The following is a 16,109-nucleotide window of genomic DNA, read 5'->3' on the forward strand; positions in this document are numbered from 1 at the left end:
ACAATTATGGTCATTTTAGCAAATGCCTTCTGATGAATGTATTCTTTACATTAATGTATTCTTAACTCTAATGAATGTATATCTTTAAGTGAATCATACTAACTTTACTCTGAGTGTCCTTGACGGCAATCCTGAAATACTAGCTTCTTTGGACACAACCCAAGCCTTAGAGTCTGTTGCTTGTGTGGTAGAGGTTCATGTAACTTAGGAGAGACAAGGAATGGTGACCTAAGAATATTCTGAGCTTTTAATTATATGTGGACTTTGCTACAAAGCTGGGATGCAGACAGATCTTTTTTTCCATTTGAAGTGTATTTGATGAACAGAATTCTATAATTAGAGCATATTCATAAGTGGGAAGGCTTGACGACAATGTTGAGATGAGCACCATGGTTAGTCAGGGCCACCTGCTGGCAGCACGCGGTACTGCAGCCCAGCTATATTCCAGACTGCCGAGTGGTCAGCCCCAAAGACCCAAGCAGAGGAGAGAGTCCTGCGGTCGAGGGAAAGGTGTAACAGTTGCATGGACTGACCATGGACAGACATGGCCTACAGTCAAGAAGGTGCCACAGGGATTCCAAGCAATTACAACTAGAAAGAAATCTGCCTCCTTTTGTCTTTTGGGGATTACAGTTTCCATAAGGAAAATGTCGATTATGTATTAAAATACCCAGTATGCCTTATTTTCACCCCTTCTTCACCCTAATTTTCAATGTATTCCTTCAGGAGATCCCCCTACCTCAATCAGAATCCGTCAACAGTTTTGTAACGGAATGGAAAAGATTCACTTTTCAGAAATTCATTTTAGTTGGTTGTTGGAACACATTCCTCTTCCTAAAAGCAAGAAATCTTGGAATTGGATCAACTTCATCATCACACTCCTTTTAGTCTCAACTATATGATACTTCCCGTACCATCCTAGCCACGGCTTTTTCTTTTCCACCTAGTCTTCTTTTTGATTTCCATACCAAAACAAAGGCATATGGGAGGTAGAAAAACCCAGCATAAAAAGAGGACACTCCAGTGCATCCAGATTACAAGGCGGTTTATTGTGTTAGTGGCGTGCGGGGGAATTCCTCCCGTCATCAGCAAACGCAGGCATTAGAGGGTGGAACCCAGAGGGAGGAGAGGCTGGGGGTCAGGAGGCCTTGAGGCCAGGGCCTGGTCACTTGTGACATGCAGAACTCTCTCTAGGGGCTTGTGGCTCATCTCGGGGGCAACTGGACTCAGACGCCCCCGTACTTGGAATAGCGATGTTCACATCTCACTCCGCCCTGAAAAAAAATGAAGGAGGGGACAGTGAGGGCTCGATATTCACTGAGAGGCAGCAACCAACACTCAAATTCTTATCCTCCCAGAAAGAACACTCTCCAAAGGAAAAACAAAATTCCCGGTGATTCCCTGCCTTCGTGCCTGGGCTCTGGCTGCAAGAGCCGCCACTCCCAGGCTGGGTGCTCTGCTCTTTTGTTGGCTCCCAGGGACCTGTTGGGCCCGGAAAAATCACAGGTGAGGCCTGCACGCTCACCAGTGCTTTTGGCGGTATTCCTTCAGAGCTTTCTCTGCCACAGTCTCCATAAATTCAGGATTGTTCCTGGAGACTACTTCTGGGACCGTCACAGTGATGGGGTTGGAATCAAAGAGCTTCACAACCACCTTCGTGAGGCCAGAGGGAACGTCGGAGTCAGAATTGTGGGAAGCCACCTAGAAGCAGAAAAGGTAACAGAAGGGCTGAAACATGGGTCAAAAGGAACTCATTTTGCAACAAAAGTCAGGCTTAAATCTGGACAGTTGACCCCTTTGCTTTTACTAATCTCGACATCTGTACAACTCGGTGAGCAGAAATGCCCTCATTCAGAGACACGTGTTGTAGGTGTACAACCCATCCACAAATTACCAGCCCAGGGGAGCCCCACAGAGTGAAAACTGGTTTCCAAGCCAACATGCTTTCTTTGGGCGGCCACCAGCCAGGCTGTGATAGAAAAGGAATCAGAGAAAGAAAGTAAGAAGGTTCCCTGCTAGAGGGAAGCCTGTTATCACTGGTGGAGAACGATGCACCAATTCACGAGCCATCCTACATGGCGTAGGGCAGCAAGGCAGCTTCGTGGAAAGTGTACAGGCTCCACAGCCAGGCAGACAGGTTCAAATGCCCAGGTGGGTCACCCATCAGTTATCTGACCTTGGGCAAGCTGTTGAACCTCCCTACTTTCCCCATCCATAAAATGGGGTCATGATATTCTACCTCACTGGATGATGAAGCTTCCGTGCAACAATGTACGTAAAGTTGTTATGTTTCCCACCACATGACACATGCTCAGTCAGAAGCGCAAGTGCCCCCTTAATACCTCCATCCCGTTTCACCCCCAGGGGAGGTCTGCATCCCCTCCAGACCACACCCTGGGCCCCCCGCTTCAGGGTGTGGTGGGGACACAACTCACCGTGGTGACCTGGAGATAGTACTGGTCCTCTCCTTGGGTGAGGTTGGCCAGCTGGGACACCCAGTTGAACTGCTCGTTCAGCTGCTTCAGCAGGGAGGAGGTATTGAGCATCTTCTGCTGGTACGACTGGAGCAGCTCGTCGTACAGCTTGGTGAACTTCTCGGCAAGCTGGAGGGAGTTGTTCAGCTCCTGCCGCAGCTGCATCTGCAAGGGGTTGTTGGTCGAACAGTCTGCCCAGGGACGAAAAAACAAAAGGCAGAAATGTGAAGGGAAAGCTAAAAAGGGATGAAAACATGAATGGAAATCAGTTCACGCAGCCCGGACCTGAAGCAGAGCCGCTCTCAGAGCCGCTCCACAAACCGTCTGTCGTCAGTCCCGGACAAAATAAAGAGCTCGCCACAGGACGTAAGTCGACATGCGGCTTCCTCCATCGAGAAAGTCCTGCTCTGGAAAGCAATGTCAGCTGACCTGAACAGCATGCTCGGTGACATCGCTGATTTATCTTTGGGTGCAAGACCCTTATCTCCCTGGAGACCGGGAGTGAACACACTGACCACACTGCGAAAAGCGGGGGTCTCAGGGCTCCGTGTGCTCAGACCTGGAGCTACTCTCGCTGCCCTAGTCCCCCACAGCGGGCCATTTCCAAGAGGGGAATGTTGCTTAGAGCTACCATTTGTGTGGCCCCTACTACATACCAGACACCACCTAAGTGCTTTGGAAATCCATTATTTCTAACAAGCAGACGTATTCTGACTTAAGTACTGCCAATAGTGAATTTTTTTTTTTTTTTACCAATAATGAAATTGAGGCCTGCAGAAGTAAATCACTTGCCTAAAGTCATAGAACGCACAATTTGTGGAGCCAGGATTGAACCCAGGACTTTAACTCCCAAACTCAGGCTCTTCCTATTCTGAGTCTGTGGTTCTGGAAAATTCTCCAAGCTTGTCTTTTGAGCATATCTGCAGAGCTGGATATTCTGGCCATGAGAGCGCATGTGGCAGAAGAGCCAGCTAGGACCCTCATGCTGCAGAGCGCAGCAGCCTGGTGGCTGGGAGTCCTGGCTTGCCCATCTGCCCACCATGGCTGGTGCCCTAGCTCACCAGGGAGCGAGGGGTAGAGGTCATTCATTTTGGTCCCTGACTGCCCACTGCAGGTTGTCAGATTGATAAGAGCTGGCAACCACCCACTATCTCTTTAAAAACTACTGTTTTTCTCAGACAAACACCATATGATTTCTCTCATATGTGGAAGATAAACAAACACGTAGATAAGGAGAACAGATTGGTGGTTACCAGAAGGTAAGGGGGTAGGGGAGGGTGAAAAGGGTAAAGGGGCATATATGCATGGTGTCGGATAAAAACTAGACTATTGGTGGTGAGCACGATGCGGTCTATACAGAAAGTGATATATAATAATGTACACCTGAAATTTACACAATGTTATAAACCCTTATGACCTCAAATAAAATAATTTTTCTAAAAAACTGTTTTTCTCTTCCTAAATTTTTCAAAAATATCCCGAAGAGAGCACATCAGACTCAGACAGGTCAGGGGAAAGCAGATCTTTGCACACCACAGAGTCGTAATCATTTATATTAAATGATTATATTAAATAATTGTATTAAATGTAATCATTTGTATTAAAATAAAATAAAATGTTAGGTGGGGCAAGAAAGAGAATTACTAACAAGAAGCCAGGTTGAAAAAGATATATAATAAATACCCTTAACTCTTTTGCCAGGGGAATAACTAAAAAATAAGAAAAGTCGCTGAGAACTGAGACTCCGTCTAGACAGCGGGTCTCACCTGGGGGCAATGCTGCGCCCCAGGATATTTAGCAAAGTCTGAGAACATTTTTGGTTGACACACTGGTGGGGGGCTCCTGGCATCTAGTGGGCAGAGGCCAGGGGTGCTGCTAAACATGCTACAGTGTACAGGACAGCCCCACGACAGACAATGACCCAGCCCAAAATGTCAACAGCCCCCAAGCTGAGAAATCCTGGTCTAGAGAGCCGGCAGTTCGCGCACGGTTGCGAGCACCTTAAATAAGAGGTTGTGAGTCTTCCTTACTGCAGAGAAGGCACCTGTTTGGCGAAGCCGTGATCAGTGACTGTTAAGATCAGTGCTGGGGTGACGATCCAAGCCTGGGCATCTCACATCTCCTCTTCTGGCCCTAACGTGACTTTCTCGTGGTGAGGTACTATGTAATTTATGATATTCTAACCGTGATATTTCATGGGAAAAGCACAAAAGGCTTGGTTATGTACTCATCTTCACTTCTTCATACATCAGCCTCTTACAGCACTTGTATTTATTTGTCAGTGGCTTCTAAAATTACAGGAATGAGGCTAGGAATATTTAACTAGACTCCGAAGTCCTCCCTGGCAAGCCCAAATGTATTAAGTAAGAGCAAAGCCACAAGGTCGATGGGCTGTGTACAAGGGAAACAGTTAACTCTTTCTGAGCACAGACTGTCGTGTTCCAGGAACTATTCTAGGTGCTTCCATAGCTGTTCCCTCAAAGTAGGAAGAAACTAGTCAATGACAACCAGGGGGACTGTTGCTGGGAAGCTAAGGCCCCCTCCCAGGGACCCCGTGTGCTGGGAGAGAACAAAAGCAGTGGCTCAGGACACATCCCAGACACCTGGCTCCCCACACAGGGGTGTCCCGGAACCCCAGGAAGTTACTTAACCATCTGTGAGGGAGGTTCCTCCTCTGTGAGACAGGGACAATCGTTGTACGCAACTCGGGGTCATTCTGAGGAAATGAGTAAATATTTGCAAAGCGTTTATAACACTGCCTGGCACAGGGTAAGTGTTGTTAAACAGAATGCATACCATCTAAAATTTCAGGATCAGCAGGGAAAAATGAGGATGTCTACTCTGCTTGGCCCTCGGGAAAAGAATAACTGGGGAAAATCAAAGGATGACGGCTTTTTTAAAAAGCACCGCCGCCCGTCGCATGGACTGCCTCTTGATCACACGCTGGGTGATGTGGCAGGCACTTCGGATACTGTCTCCCGACCTCAGGGACAACCCTGCCCCTTAACCCTGGACTACAGATGAGGAGCCCAGGCGGACGGAGCGAAGGACCCAGAGCCACAGCTGGGAGGCAGCAGAGCCAGAACCTGAGCTCCCGTCTGTCTGACCCCAGAAAGGCAGCCCCAAGGACGTCCCAGGGACCCCAGGCTCCCTGACTCACCCACTGACAAGATCTCCTGGCACTTCTCACACTGGTCTTTCATCCTCAGGCACCCCGTGGAGTTGTGACGGATCTCCTTGCACACGGCACGGTCATGGTTGTCTTCTGGAGACACACAAGAGTGAGTCATGCTGAGGGACCACACAGCCACACAGGGATGGGCCACCCCCATCTCTCCTACCCCTTCCACACCTCTGTTTGAGATGGTTCTTCGGGGCAGAGCAGGTTGCAATTTGGTTGTTGGCCTGATCAGGGCTCCCTGCAGACCACCAGGAGGTGGTCCCCAGGGCTCCCGCAGCAGGGCATGGCCCCCCACCATCTCCATCTGATGAGACCTCTCCTGCCTCCACACTCCCTTAACTATTTGCACTGCTCTTTGGCATCATAACCCATTTTGCTCTGCGTTCTATCTGGCTTATTTCTCTCCCCTAGAAGTACAGCAAGCCCCTGGAAGGCAGGAATGGGATCCTCTGGAACCTCCTTATCACCCGGGGCTCCCCCCATCACAGTTATGCAGTAGATGCTTGTTCAGTTCACTGCCCTCCTATATTTCCAATCCATTTCAAGCCCAACTCTGGTGCCAAACTGTAGCATTTAGGGATGGCATTGGCCAACAGATGTCTATTGGTTCAATGAAAGAAATCACTTCTAAAAGTATTGGCTTTTCATGTCCACATGAGACTTCACTCATTCAAAAACTATTCACTGTGCACCCATTCTGTACCAGGCCCTAAGGTTACAGCCAGGAACAGCTGTCTTAACTGTAATATGGGCTGATTATATCATTTGTCACCAATGTTTGCATGGCATCCACCTAAAGCCACCTGAGCTCCCAAGAGAAAGGGGTCTGGTTCCCTAGAGGCAGCAGTCCACGTCATGCCCACTAGTTGCTGAAAAGAGCATGGTAAACTCGAAAGAATACAAACTCCAAGTCCTGCAGGGCTGGATTTGACCGGGACCCACTTCACCAGCTGTGAAAGCTTGGACTCACTCCCTTACCTCTGTCAGAGTTTTCTCCTCCTTAAATGGAGATGAGCTCCCTCACGGGGCTGCTGGGGGGAAATCAAGGTGACACATGCCAACCCCCAGCATAGTTCTCAGCATCTAATGGGTTTCTCACTAAAATGTTAGTTCCCACCCCTTCTTAGGAAGAATGAGACACCTTTCTAACCTCCTGGGATTTCTGTCATGGGGAGCTGGTCGGGCAGACTGTGAAGGTGGACATCCATGGCCTGTTGGGCCTGGTGGATCATGTCGAAGAAGGGCTGGAACATGTCCTGGAAGTTCAGGCGGTGGAACAAAGGGAAAGGCATTATGTGCCGCGCGAAGCGGGACTTGGGGTTGAAGAAGAGAGAACCCCTACGGGACGGGCCGAAGTGCGAGTAGTAGTAACCATCCTGGGGCTCACGGGCGAAGAACCTGTCCTGGAACAGTTCGTCCATGATGCTGGACGCCCGGTTGAAGCTGTCCTGCATGACGTCCATCACGTGGGTCTGCTGCCGGTCGTTCTCCAGCAGCGAGTCAATGCGGTCACCGTTAATCCAGAAGTAGAAGGGAGAGCTCTGGTTCAGGAACTCCTCGAGCTGTGACAGGCAGAATGGAGACAGTTAGGAGAAGCTCACCACAGGCCCAGCCTCCTGCGCCTTCTCCTGGTCGAGATGGGCCAGCCCGGCCCCTCGCTGCACCTCAGTCTCCTCAGAGTTGCACAGCGTGTGACTGAAGGCCCCCCTGGGACTGGCTGCCCAGTCTCTGAACTGTCAGGTGATGCCCTTCCATTCTACCGACACCAACAGGGAAGAGTTTAGGAAGACCTGTGAAGGCCTGTCATTTCAGACTAGTCTGCTGTCCTCTTCGGCCACCAATGATCCCCACCCCTGCTCAGCCAAGGGTCAACTGATATGCCTTCAGGGAATGGCAAAATTCATGAGTCTCAACTGAGGGAGGCCCACAGGGGAAGATGGAATCAATGTTAATGTACTAAAAATTCTTAATTCCTTCTGCCTAAGTGGACCCCGGGCTCTGCCATACCATGAAGCCGTTTGTTATGTTATCCAGCTAGTAACTGCTAGATAAGAGTCTTCTAAGAGATGGCAAACACCTGGCACAGGTGCTTTTGATGACTCCACATTTCTGCACTCATAGCAGACATTACCAATTGATCATGGCACTCTGGGCCCAAATGTAGCCAGAACTAATCAATTGAATCTGGCATGTGAAATAAAGCTGTGATACTGTGATTTATAACAGAAAATAAATATTTGGTCTTTGTCCTGACACAAAGCTCCTAAAACCCTTAGAATTTCCTGTGATGACAGCAATACAGATGTCAGCTAATGAGGTAACTTGTGGAAAGTCCCTAAGGATGGGGGCTGGTTGCCAGGTGAACCAACCATGAATAGAGGGTTGCAACTTTCAATCCCACCCCCTGATTTCCAGAGAGGGGAGAGGGGCTGGATGTTGAATCAATCACCAATGGCTAATGATTTAATCAATCATGCCTATGTAATGAAGCCTCCATAAAAACCCAAAGGGATGGGCTTGCGGAGCTACTGAATTGGTGAACACGTGGAGGTGCTGGGAGAGTGAGGCGCACAGAGAGGGCATGGAAGCTCCACGCCCTTTCCCCATACCGCCCTGTGCATCTTTCCACCTGGCTGTTCCTGAGTTACATCCTTTTATCAAAAACTGATAATCTAGTAAGTAAAATGTTTCTCTGAGTTCTGTGAGCCGCTCTAGCAAATTAATTGAACCCAAGGAGAGTGTCATGGGAACATCCAATCTACAGCCCGTTGGTCAGAAGCACAGGTGACAAACTGGACTTACAATTGATGTCTGAAGTTGGGGGCAGTGGGGTGGGGCAGTCTTGTGGGACTGAACCCTTAACCTGTGGGATCTGATGCTATCTCCAGGTAGATAGTGTCCAAATTCAGTTGAATTGTAGGACACCCGGATGGTGTCGGCGACTGCTTGGTGTGGGGACCCCTCACACACTGGAACCGGGTGGGGAATAACAGAAGCATATTTCATCTGGTTCTCCTCATTCCCCGCTCTGCGCCCAGGCCACTCTCCAGGAGCGTTTCCCCTTTTCACCTGGTGGCCAACCAGCCCTGAGCCGCTTCTGCAGACACGCGCGTAGAACTTCATGCAGGTCTGCTTCAGGCAGGGCTTACACTCCTCCCAGAGGGCCGCCATGGTCTCATTGCACACCCCTTGGGACTCCTTCAGCTTCGTTTCAGAATCCTTGGTCTCACTTAGGGCATCCTACAGGAGGACACAAGGCAGGGTTAGCCACACAGAAACCACAGGCTTCGCCCTTCCCACGCAGGCCCGGTGGTGCCAGACCTCCCTGCTCTGGCTCATGCATTCCCTCATGTGCCTACCTGGAATGCCCTCCCCACCTAGCTTTAAACATCCCCTCACCTTGAAGACCCAGCTGTTCCTTGGCCCTTCCTGGCCACGAGACCCCATGTGGACATCTCCTTTTCCCACACCTCACTTACAGTCCTCACCCCAGCATTTACCTCTTACTTACACCTCATCTTCTATGCTCAACTTCTGATGTTTAAATGTCGTCTTCTGAAGCTTCTGGAGGCCCCCTGACTCTTAGTTTTCTATTGCAACCATGGTCCCCTGCCACGCCCCAGGAATAGGCAAGCTTTCAAAATCAACGTCACAACAACTCCCCAAACTCTAATGTGCTCCTGTCATTTGACCCAATAATTCCATAAGAATCTATGCCGAGGAATCCCTGCCATAAAGGGAAAATCCATATGTCTAAAGATATTTGTACAGTATTCGTTTATAGCCAAAAAAAAAAACAAAATACTGGAATGAATTCAGATGCTCAAAACTAGAGGACAAGTTAAGCAAATTGTGGTCCATACAAAGAGTAGATAAGCATTACAAGGGATGTTTATAATAAGAGTTAAATATTATAATAAGCACTTTTCATGTTAAAAACTTATGGTTTTTTTTTTTTCTTTTTTTGTGAGGAAGATCAGCCCTGAGCTAACATCCATGCTAATCCTCCTCTTTTTGCTGAGGAAGACCGGCCCTAAGCTAACATCCATTGCCAATCCTCCTCCTTTTTTTCCCTTTTACTCCTCAAAGCCCCAGTAGATAGTTGTATGTCATAGTTGCACATCCTTCTAGTTGCTGTATGTGGGACGTGGCCTCAGCATGGCCAGAGAAGCTGTGCTTCAGTACATGCCCGGGATCCGAACCCGGGCCGCCAGTAGCAGAGCATGCACACTTAACTGCTAAGCCACGGGGCCAGCCCCCCAAAAACTTATGATTTTGAATATAGCAATGGTCAAAAAAGTATACAAGAAAAAAATAGTAAGCAATAGATCAAATGTTAACACTAAATTGTCCAAAGGTTAAAGAGTTATGGAAAAACTTTTCCTCTTCTACTTTTCCATATTAAAATCTTGAAAATGAGGGCCGGCCCCGTGGCTTAGCGGTTAAGTGCACGCGCTCCACCACTGGTGGCCCGGGTTCAGATCCTGGGTGTGCACCGATGCACCGCTTCTCCGGCCATGCTGAGGCCGCGTCCCACATACAGCAACCAGAAGGATGTGCAACTGTGACATACAACTATCTACTGGGGCTTTGGGGGAAAAAAAGGAGGATTGGCAATAGATGTTAGCTCAGAGCCGGTCTTCCTCGGCAAAAAGAGGAGGATTAGCACGGATGTTAGCTCAGGGCTGATCTCCCTCACACACACACACAAAAAAATTGACTAACAGATAAATTATGGTCAATTCAGACTTGACTCTGCCCTATTTGGCAGACATTTTCCCAAAAGTGAACAAAATCAGGTGTCACTTTAAAAATAAATAAATAAATAAATAAAATCTTGAAAATGAGTGTATTACTCTTCAAAGAAGAATTAAGAAGACCATCCACACCCCAAAGCAAAGCTACACTACGAAGATCTGACCAGGAGGCGGTCGAGTTACAGATCTTCCCCAGCTCCCTGTCCCCTGCTCCTGTCCCCTGCTCCCTGTCCCCTGCTCCCTGTCCCCTGCTCCGTGCTGGTCAAAGACAGGCCGCCAGACCTCCTACCCAATTCACAAGCATCAACTACGCTGCTCACTTCCCTTCTCTCAGGTTCACATATTCCTCAACTGACAAGTAATAGAGTCTTTTTCCAAACTTGATGTGCTTTATCATAAAACCTGGATTGTCAACTATCAAACTTCAGTGATAATCACAAAATTCAAGAACAAGATTTGCCCCTCCTACCATGAGCTATTTGAGGATTCTCACAGAATGGTGAGAACTAACACCAATGCCAAGAAGGGGCGTTAAGTTTCAAAAAAAGTTAGAGTTGCATCCAGGCCAGCATTTCCTTAAGTGGTTTCCATGGAATTGTGCTAAAAGTTATCAGGAAAAAAAAAAAAAAGGATTCTCTGGTCAATTTGATTTGGAAAACACAGGATTAAATGAAGTTACATGGGTTTCTTCACTGCAGAACTTCTCAGAGCCTTTAAAATGCTTTTACTATGCATTGTGGATCATGAAGGTGGCAAGTGGCCCCATCTTAGCATCTCCTTTGTCAGGGGTAGGGTGACAATGAGCATAGGTTTTTAGGATATCCTTAAGGAGACTATTGATTTTTTAAATAAGTCGTTTATTGAATTATAGTGTTTTAGTTTTATCGCATCATTAAGCACAGGCTAGACCCACCATGTTCACTGTTGGACTTGGGTGTCTCTGGATGAAGTAGTCCAGAACTCTAGAGAGACATGGGGCAGTACAGTGTGAGCCTGCCTTAACCCCAAAGGTATTGCCCCTACCAGATAAGCTTTCTGAAGGTAGGAAGTTAAATACAATACAATGCAATACAGTGTGTGCCTCCCCCTCCTAACCCCTGACAGACCCTATGCAAAGCTGACCTTGGAGCTTGCACACAGCCAGGGTTTAGAAAAATCTATTGAAGTGAATCTGGGCAGCAGGCCCTGGGCCAGGCTTGTAACAAAACCAGATCCAGGATCGCACCCCTGGAAGCTTTCAAAAAGCAAATAAACCCTATTTCCTAACTAAAGCCCCAGTGTCAGCTGACCCAGCCCAGGAAGGACTCCACTCCCGGTCACCATGGCAACCTAGCAGGGTACCCAAGAAGCAAGGACCCTGCCCTCCCCTCAAGCAGGGGTCAAGGTGGGGTGGGGCCACCTGGCTCTCACCTCTTTCTTCTTCTTGGCTTCCTCTAAGGTGCCCAGCAGTGATTTGCGCTCTTCGTTTGTTTGTTCTATTAGGGTCTTTATCTGTTTCACCCCCTTGAGGGCATTTTTAATTTCCTTATTAATGTAGTTACTCCCCTGGGTGGACATTTCTGCAGGAAAAGAGCAGGGAGGTATAATGAGGGGAGAGGAAGAGATGGTGATGGGGATACAACCCTGGGACCGGCTGGAATGGTCAGAAAGGCCAGCCGGGTCTAGGCGCAGCCTTTGGACCCCAGCTTTGCCCTGACAAGGCTCCCATCGCAGGGCTCACTGTGGACCCAGAGCCTGAGAGTCAATTACGCCCAGCTGCTCAGAAACACAGACCATCGGAGTGGACACACCCCAGAGGAGGGACAGCCGCACCACGCCCCTGCGGCTCTGGAGAAAGAGCCTGCCCAGCTGCAGAAGAAAATTTTCAAAGAAAACAATAATTCTGGAAGTGTAACCACTTAAGTTTCAAAATATAAAATATTATTATTTTGGATACAAGTCCTTTCGGAATTCAATTTAACCAAACATCTGAACTTCTTCTTTGTTCCAATGCACAGTGTCAGGTGATGGGGACACAAAGATGAATTAACAGCACCATTCCTCAAGGAGACTGTGATCAAGACACAACACCCTGTGATAAATGCAATGAGACAATGTCACCAAAGTACTAAAGGAGTAACAGCTAATGCTTCTGTGGTACTGATCTGGGGCCAAGCGCTGAGCCGGACACGGCACGAGCATTTTATTTAACCCTCCCAGCACGTCATCATCCCCATCACACAGAAAGGAAAGAGAAGCCAGTGAGATCAAGATCCTTGCCCAGGGTTACACAGCCAGACTCATACCCATTCTCATCTCAAAGTTTGGGTTTTTAACTACTACCCAGGAGAACTGGTCAGCAAGTAGGACAAGAGTGGGGTGGAGGGAGGACAGGTTTCAGGAAAGGGCTGGCAGAGGAGGGGACCACCAGCTGTGCTCTGAAGGATGACAACCCCTCATAGTGAATGCCATTTGGTTTTGTAGGTGGAAGCAGGGAGGAAACACGTAGTAAGTGCCACAGAAACTCAGAAAGGGGAGAGCCACAGAGGATCACGTGGTCCAGCCTTCATGGACCTTCACGGAGGAGGCATGGGGGCCGGGCGAGCAGAATGGGAAGGGAACAGCTGAACAAGATACAGCAGCCAGAAAGGGCTTAGGAGACACCTGACAATGCCTAGAAGCCAACCTGCCCACAGAGAGCGTAGGCCAGGTAGCCAGGGAGAAGAGGCTCAGAGAGGGCCCCGGGCAGAGCAAAGCCAATCCGATGCAAAGGATAAAAACGGTCTTTAACCTTTGGGGCCCTGATGGAGGAAGTGTGCTAAGAGGGGCACGCCTGGTCCACTTACCCTGGAGCTCTCTGTCTGAGACTGCCTTGTCTCCCAGCACCTGTCCATTCTCCCAGGTCAGCAGCAGCCCCACCAACAGCAGGAGAGTCTTCATCTTGCCTCCTTCTCCACTTCTGGAATCCTAGCACGCCTCTGTTTGTAGAGAACAAGAGACTGTCATGGTAACAGCTCGAAAGCCTGCTGATTTCCGGCCCAGCCTGCTGCCTGCAGCAGCTTCCCAGGGGCCCTGCAGAGGCCCTGCCCTGGGCTATCCTCTCAGGTGGCATCACTGTGTTTTTACCCACCATGGGAAATTGGGAAAAAGATCAGACTTGGCATTGGACACCTTCAAAAGAAAGTGGAGGCAGTGGGTACAGGGAAGAACCACAGGACAGCTGCCTAACACAGAAGAAATAAGAACCCTGCAGTCAGAGCCACTGGGCTCGGGTTCTCCTCCTCCTCCTCCTTCCCCATAATAGCTGAATATGCCTGAGCAAGGGGCACGTGCTTTCTGCATCCAGAAAGGGCGTCTATCTAATGATACCTGCTCATATCAAACAAACCCTGATAAAACCTCTCTTGGATCACTCACAGCCCTATCCTGCCCCTCCACAGCGAAGCCTGCATCCCAGAGCTCAGACAGCCCCATGCCGTGCGCATCACTAACCCCCTGCCCACAGCAGGCATGACCAATCAATCACAGCACTTTCCTCCCCCGGAGCCTCGACACCTAAAACTGCTTTTCAAGAGTCTGATGCAGTGACAGCCAACCCTTTGGGTCCACACAGGAAAATAAAATCTGTTTGCCATCCCTAGCATGAAACTTGAGCCAGGCTGCATGGATTTGGGGGTATAAATAAAGAGAAGAGCGAGGAGAGGTGGACAATTGTCTCCAGGGAGTAGAGAGGGAGAAGCAGAGTGAAATGGTGAACAGTGGGCCAAGGAGCAGCTGGGCCCCGATGTCTCCCCAGGAAAAGTCCCTCTGCTCTGCCAGGTCCCTGTCACATGGCCTGTTCCCTCTAAGCTCACATCAGGGTGCCCTGCCAAGGGGCTCCTGCCACCACTGGGCTGGTGCCTGGTCTTACACAACAGACCCCTTCCCAGAAGCTGAAGTTGTTGCATAAAACAGAAACCCCTCCCCCTGCAACCTGCCCTCCCCCCAAATGCTCATCTGAACTCACCCATGTCCCACAACAGACCGGGGAGGCCCTCCTTCCTGAAACTGTGCTCTCAGCGCAGCAGGCCCATCTGGACACTGGGAGAGCACTAAGAAGGCAAGCCTCTCTGAAGGGTAATTGGTAAGGTAGCAGAGTCGTGGTTCCCGAACCAGCCACACGGAGCGAAGGAGCAGCGTGGGAGAAGAGTGGGTCATCGCATTCCCCAAAGCCAGGGTGGACGGCTGAGCCAGGGTGCTAGTTGAGGCCCAGCAGAAGGCCCAGGCTCACGGGTTCTGCCCCAGCTGCTCACTGAGGCCTGAAACACCTCAGTAGGGACAGATCCTTCATCACGCCAGAGGGAGGAAGCCAGCAAGGAACACTTCTCCGGGAGAGGCCCCTGATGGGCTAGTAAGCTGCAGGGTTTAAAGCCCAAGGCCCAACCTCCTATCCTACTGCCTCCCCAAATGTAGAAAACTAAACCACAAGGAAAAATGAGAAAATAATTCCCCTGTAATTCATACCATCCAGAGGCAAATATGAGCACTGAAGTATATTTCCTTCTATTTTCTATGCATTTGTATACAATGGGATCCTTTATACCCACTATCTTCAAATATTCTCTAAAAGCACACTTTTGTGGCTGTATAATAGTCTGTTTTCTGATGTACTCTATTTTGCTATCCCGCAAGGTTGGGCATTTAAATTATCTATAATTTCCCACTATAATTATAATGAACACTCACGAGCATCCTTTTGTAGTATCCGTAGTTACTCTTAAATTCCTGACCTCTCTCTTAAAAGAAAATAATAACAATCAGCTTCTTTTTTTACATTAGGTCTAGAGATTCTGGAAGGTCAAGAGGCTTCGGTTGTAATTCCAGTTCTGACACCATTTGCTGTTTATCTTTGGAGAAGGTCCTAAACCTCTCCAGGCCTCAGATCATCATCTATAAAATGAGACGTTGAATCAGATGTCTAAGGTCTGACAGAGGCTGTGTGACTTTTCTCTGATGTACCCTGCTGCATTAGGAAGCAGAAGGAGTAGGATTTAAGTGATTGCAACATAAACTTAAATCAAAACATCATACTTATAAACACTATTCGAAGAGCTAGAGAATTCCGGAGCAAACAGGATGACTCATGCACGCAAGCGGACAACCCCCACTGAGAGCAGTACCTTTACAGGAAGATGCTGCAGGAAGGCCCTGCGTGCAGGCCAGCTCTGCCACTCACGAGCCTGGGCCTCCGGCAATAGGCGTCAGTTCTCCAAGTCTCAGTTTCCCCCACTTTGCAAGAGGATCATTACACCTGCCTTATTTACCCCACAGAGTTGTATTTGAAGCTAATGAGCACAGGGAGTCCTGAGGAGCAGCGTGGACGCCGCCCCCCACAATTCGGCCACCGACTCGGCTGCCTGGTGACGGGGCTCTGGCCACCTCCCTTCCCCGGCTCCCCGACTCCATCCAAAGCGCAGCTCTGACAGCCCTGTGACTGCCAGCGATCGTCCTCTCCTCGCCTGGCTGCCTCCCCCGCCCGCCCACCTCCCCCGCCCGCCCACCGGTGCCCGTGGGGCTCTGCGCAGGGGTAGAGGGGAGAATCTCACCAGTCAGCAGCCCAGGCGCCGGTGAGCTCCTGCTGGCGACGCGGCGTGGTGAGCACGGCGAGGCGCCGGGCTTTATAGCGCTCGCTCTCGTTACACCCCCTTGGGGGCTGGCTGCAAACCTGAATGACTCACG

The 16,109-nt window shown here is 49.4% G+C and overlaps 1 protein-coding gene across 1 annotated transcript; it reads right to left on the minus strand.

Annotated features, from left to right (window-relative positions):
- Positions 1-1,028: 1,028 nt before the first annotated feature.
- Positions 1,029-16,109, minus strand: CLU (clusterin). The gene is made up of 9 exons (XM_004433547.3): positions 15,977-16,109; positions 13,238-13,369; positions 11,823-11,971; positions 8,725-8,895; positions 6,806-7,217; positions 5,635-5,739; positions 2,436-2,665; positions 1,526-1,701; positions 1,029-1,274 (listed from the first exon to the last, which is right to left on the minus strand). Exons 2-9 carry the CDS (start codon positions 13,329-13,331, stop codon positions 1,265-1,267), a joined length of 1,347 nt encoding a protein of 448 aa, XP_004433604.1. The 5' UTR covers positions 13,332-13,369; positions 15,977-16,109; the 3' UTR covers positions 1,029-1,264.

The sequence above is a fragment of the Ceratotherium simum genome, chromosome 12, assembly GCF_057802395.1.
Source record: "Ceratotherium simum simum isolate JZ-2026a chromosome 12, ASM5780239v1, whole genome shotgun sequence".
NCBI classification, from domain to species: Eukaryota; Metazoa; Chordata; class Mammalia; order Perissodactyla; family Rhinocerotidae; genus Ceratotherium; species Ceratotherium simum.

Bases quoted from the DNA above. Each gene is read 5' to 3' on its own strand.
- CLU (XM_004433547.3), bottom strand. From the start codon at position 13,331: ATGAAGACTCTCCTGCTGTTGGTGGGGCTGCTGCTGACCTGGGAGAAT. The intron at 5,740-6,805 runs GTTAGAAAGGTG...GTGTGTCTCCAG, and splicing joins CATGACAGAAATCCCAGGAG to AAGACAACCATGACCGTGCC. The intron at 2,666-5,634 runs GTGAGTCAGGGA...GTCCCTGGGCAG, and splicing joins CCAGGAGATCTTGTCAGTGG to ACTGTTCGACCAACAACCCC.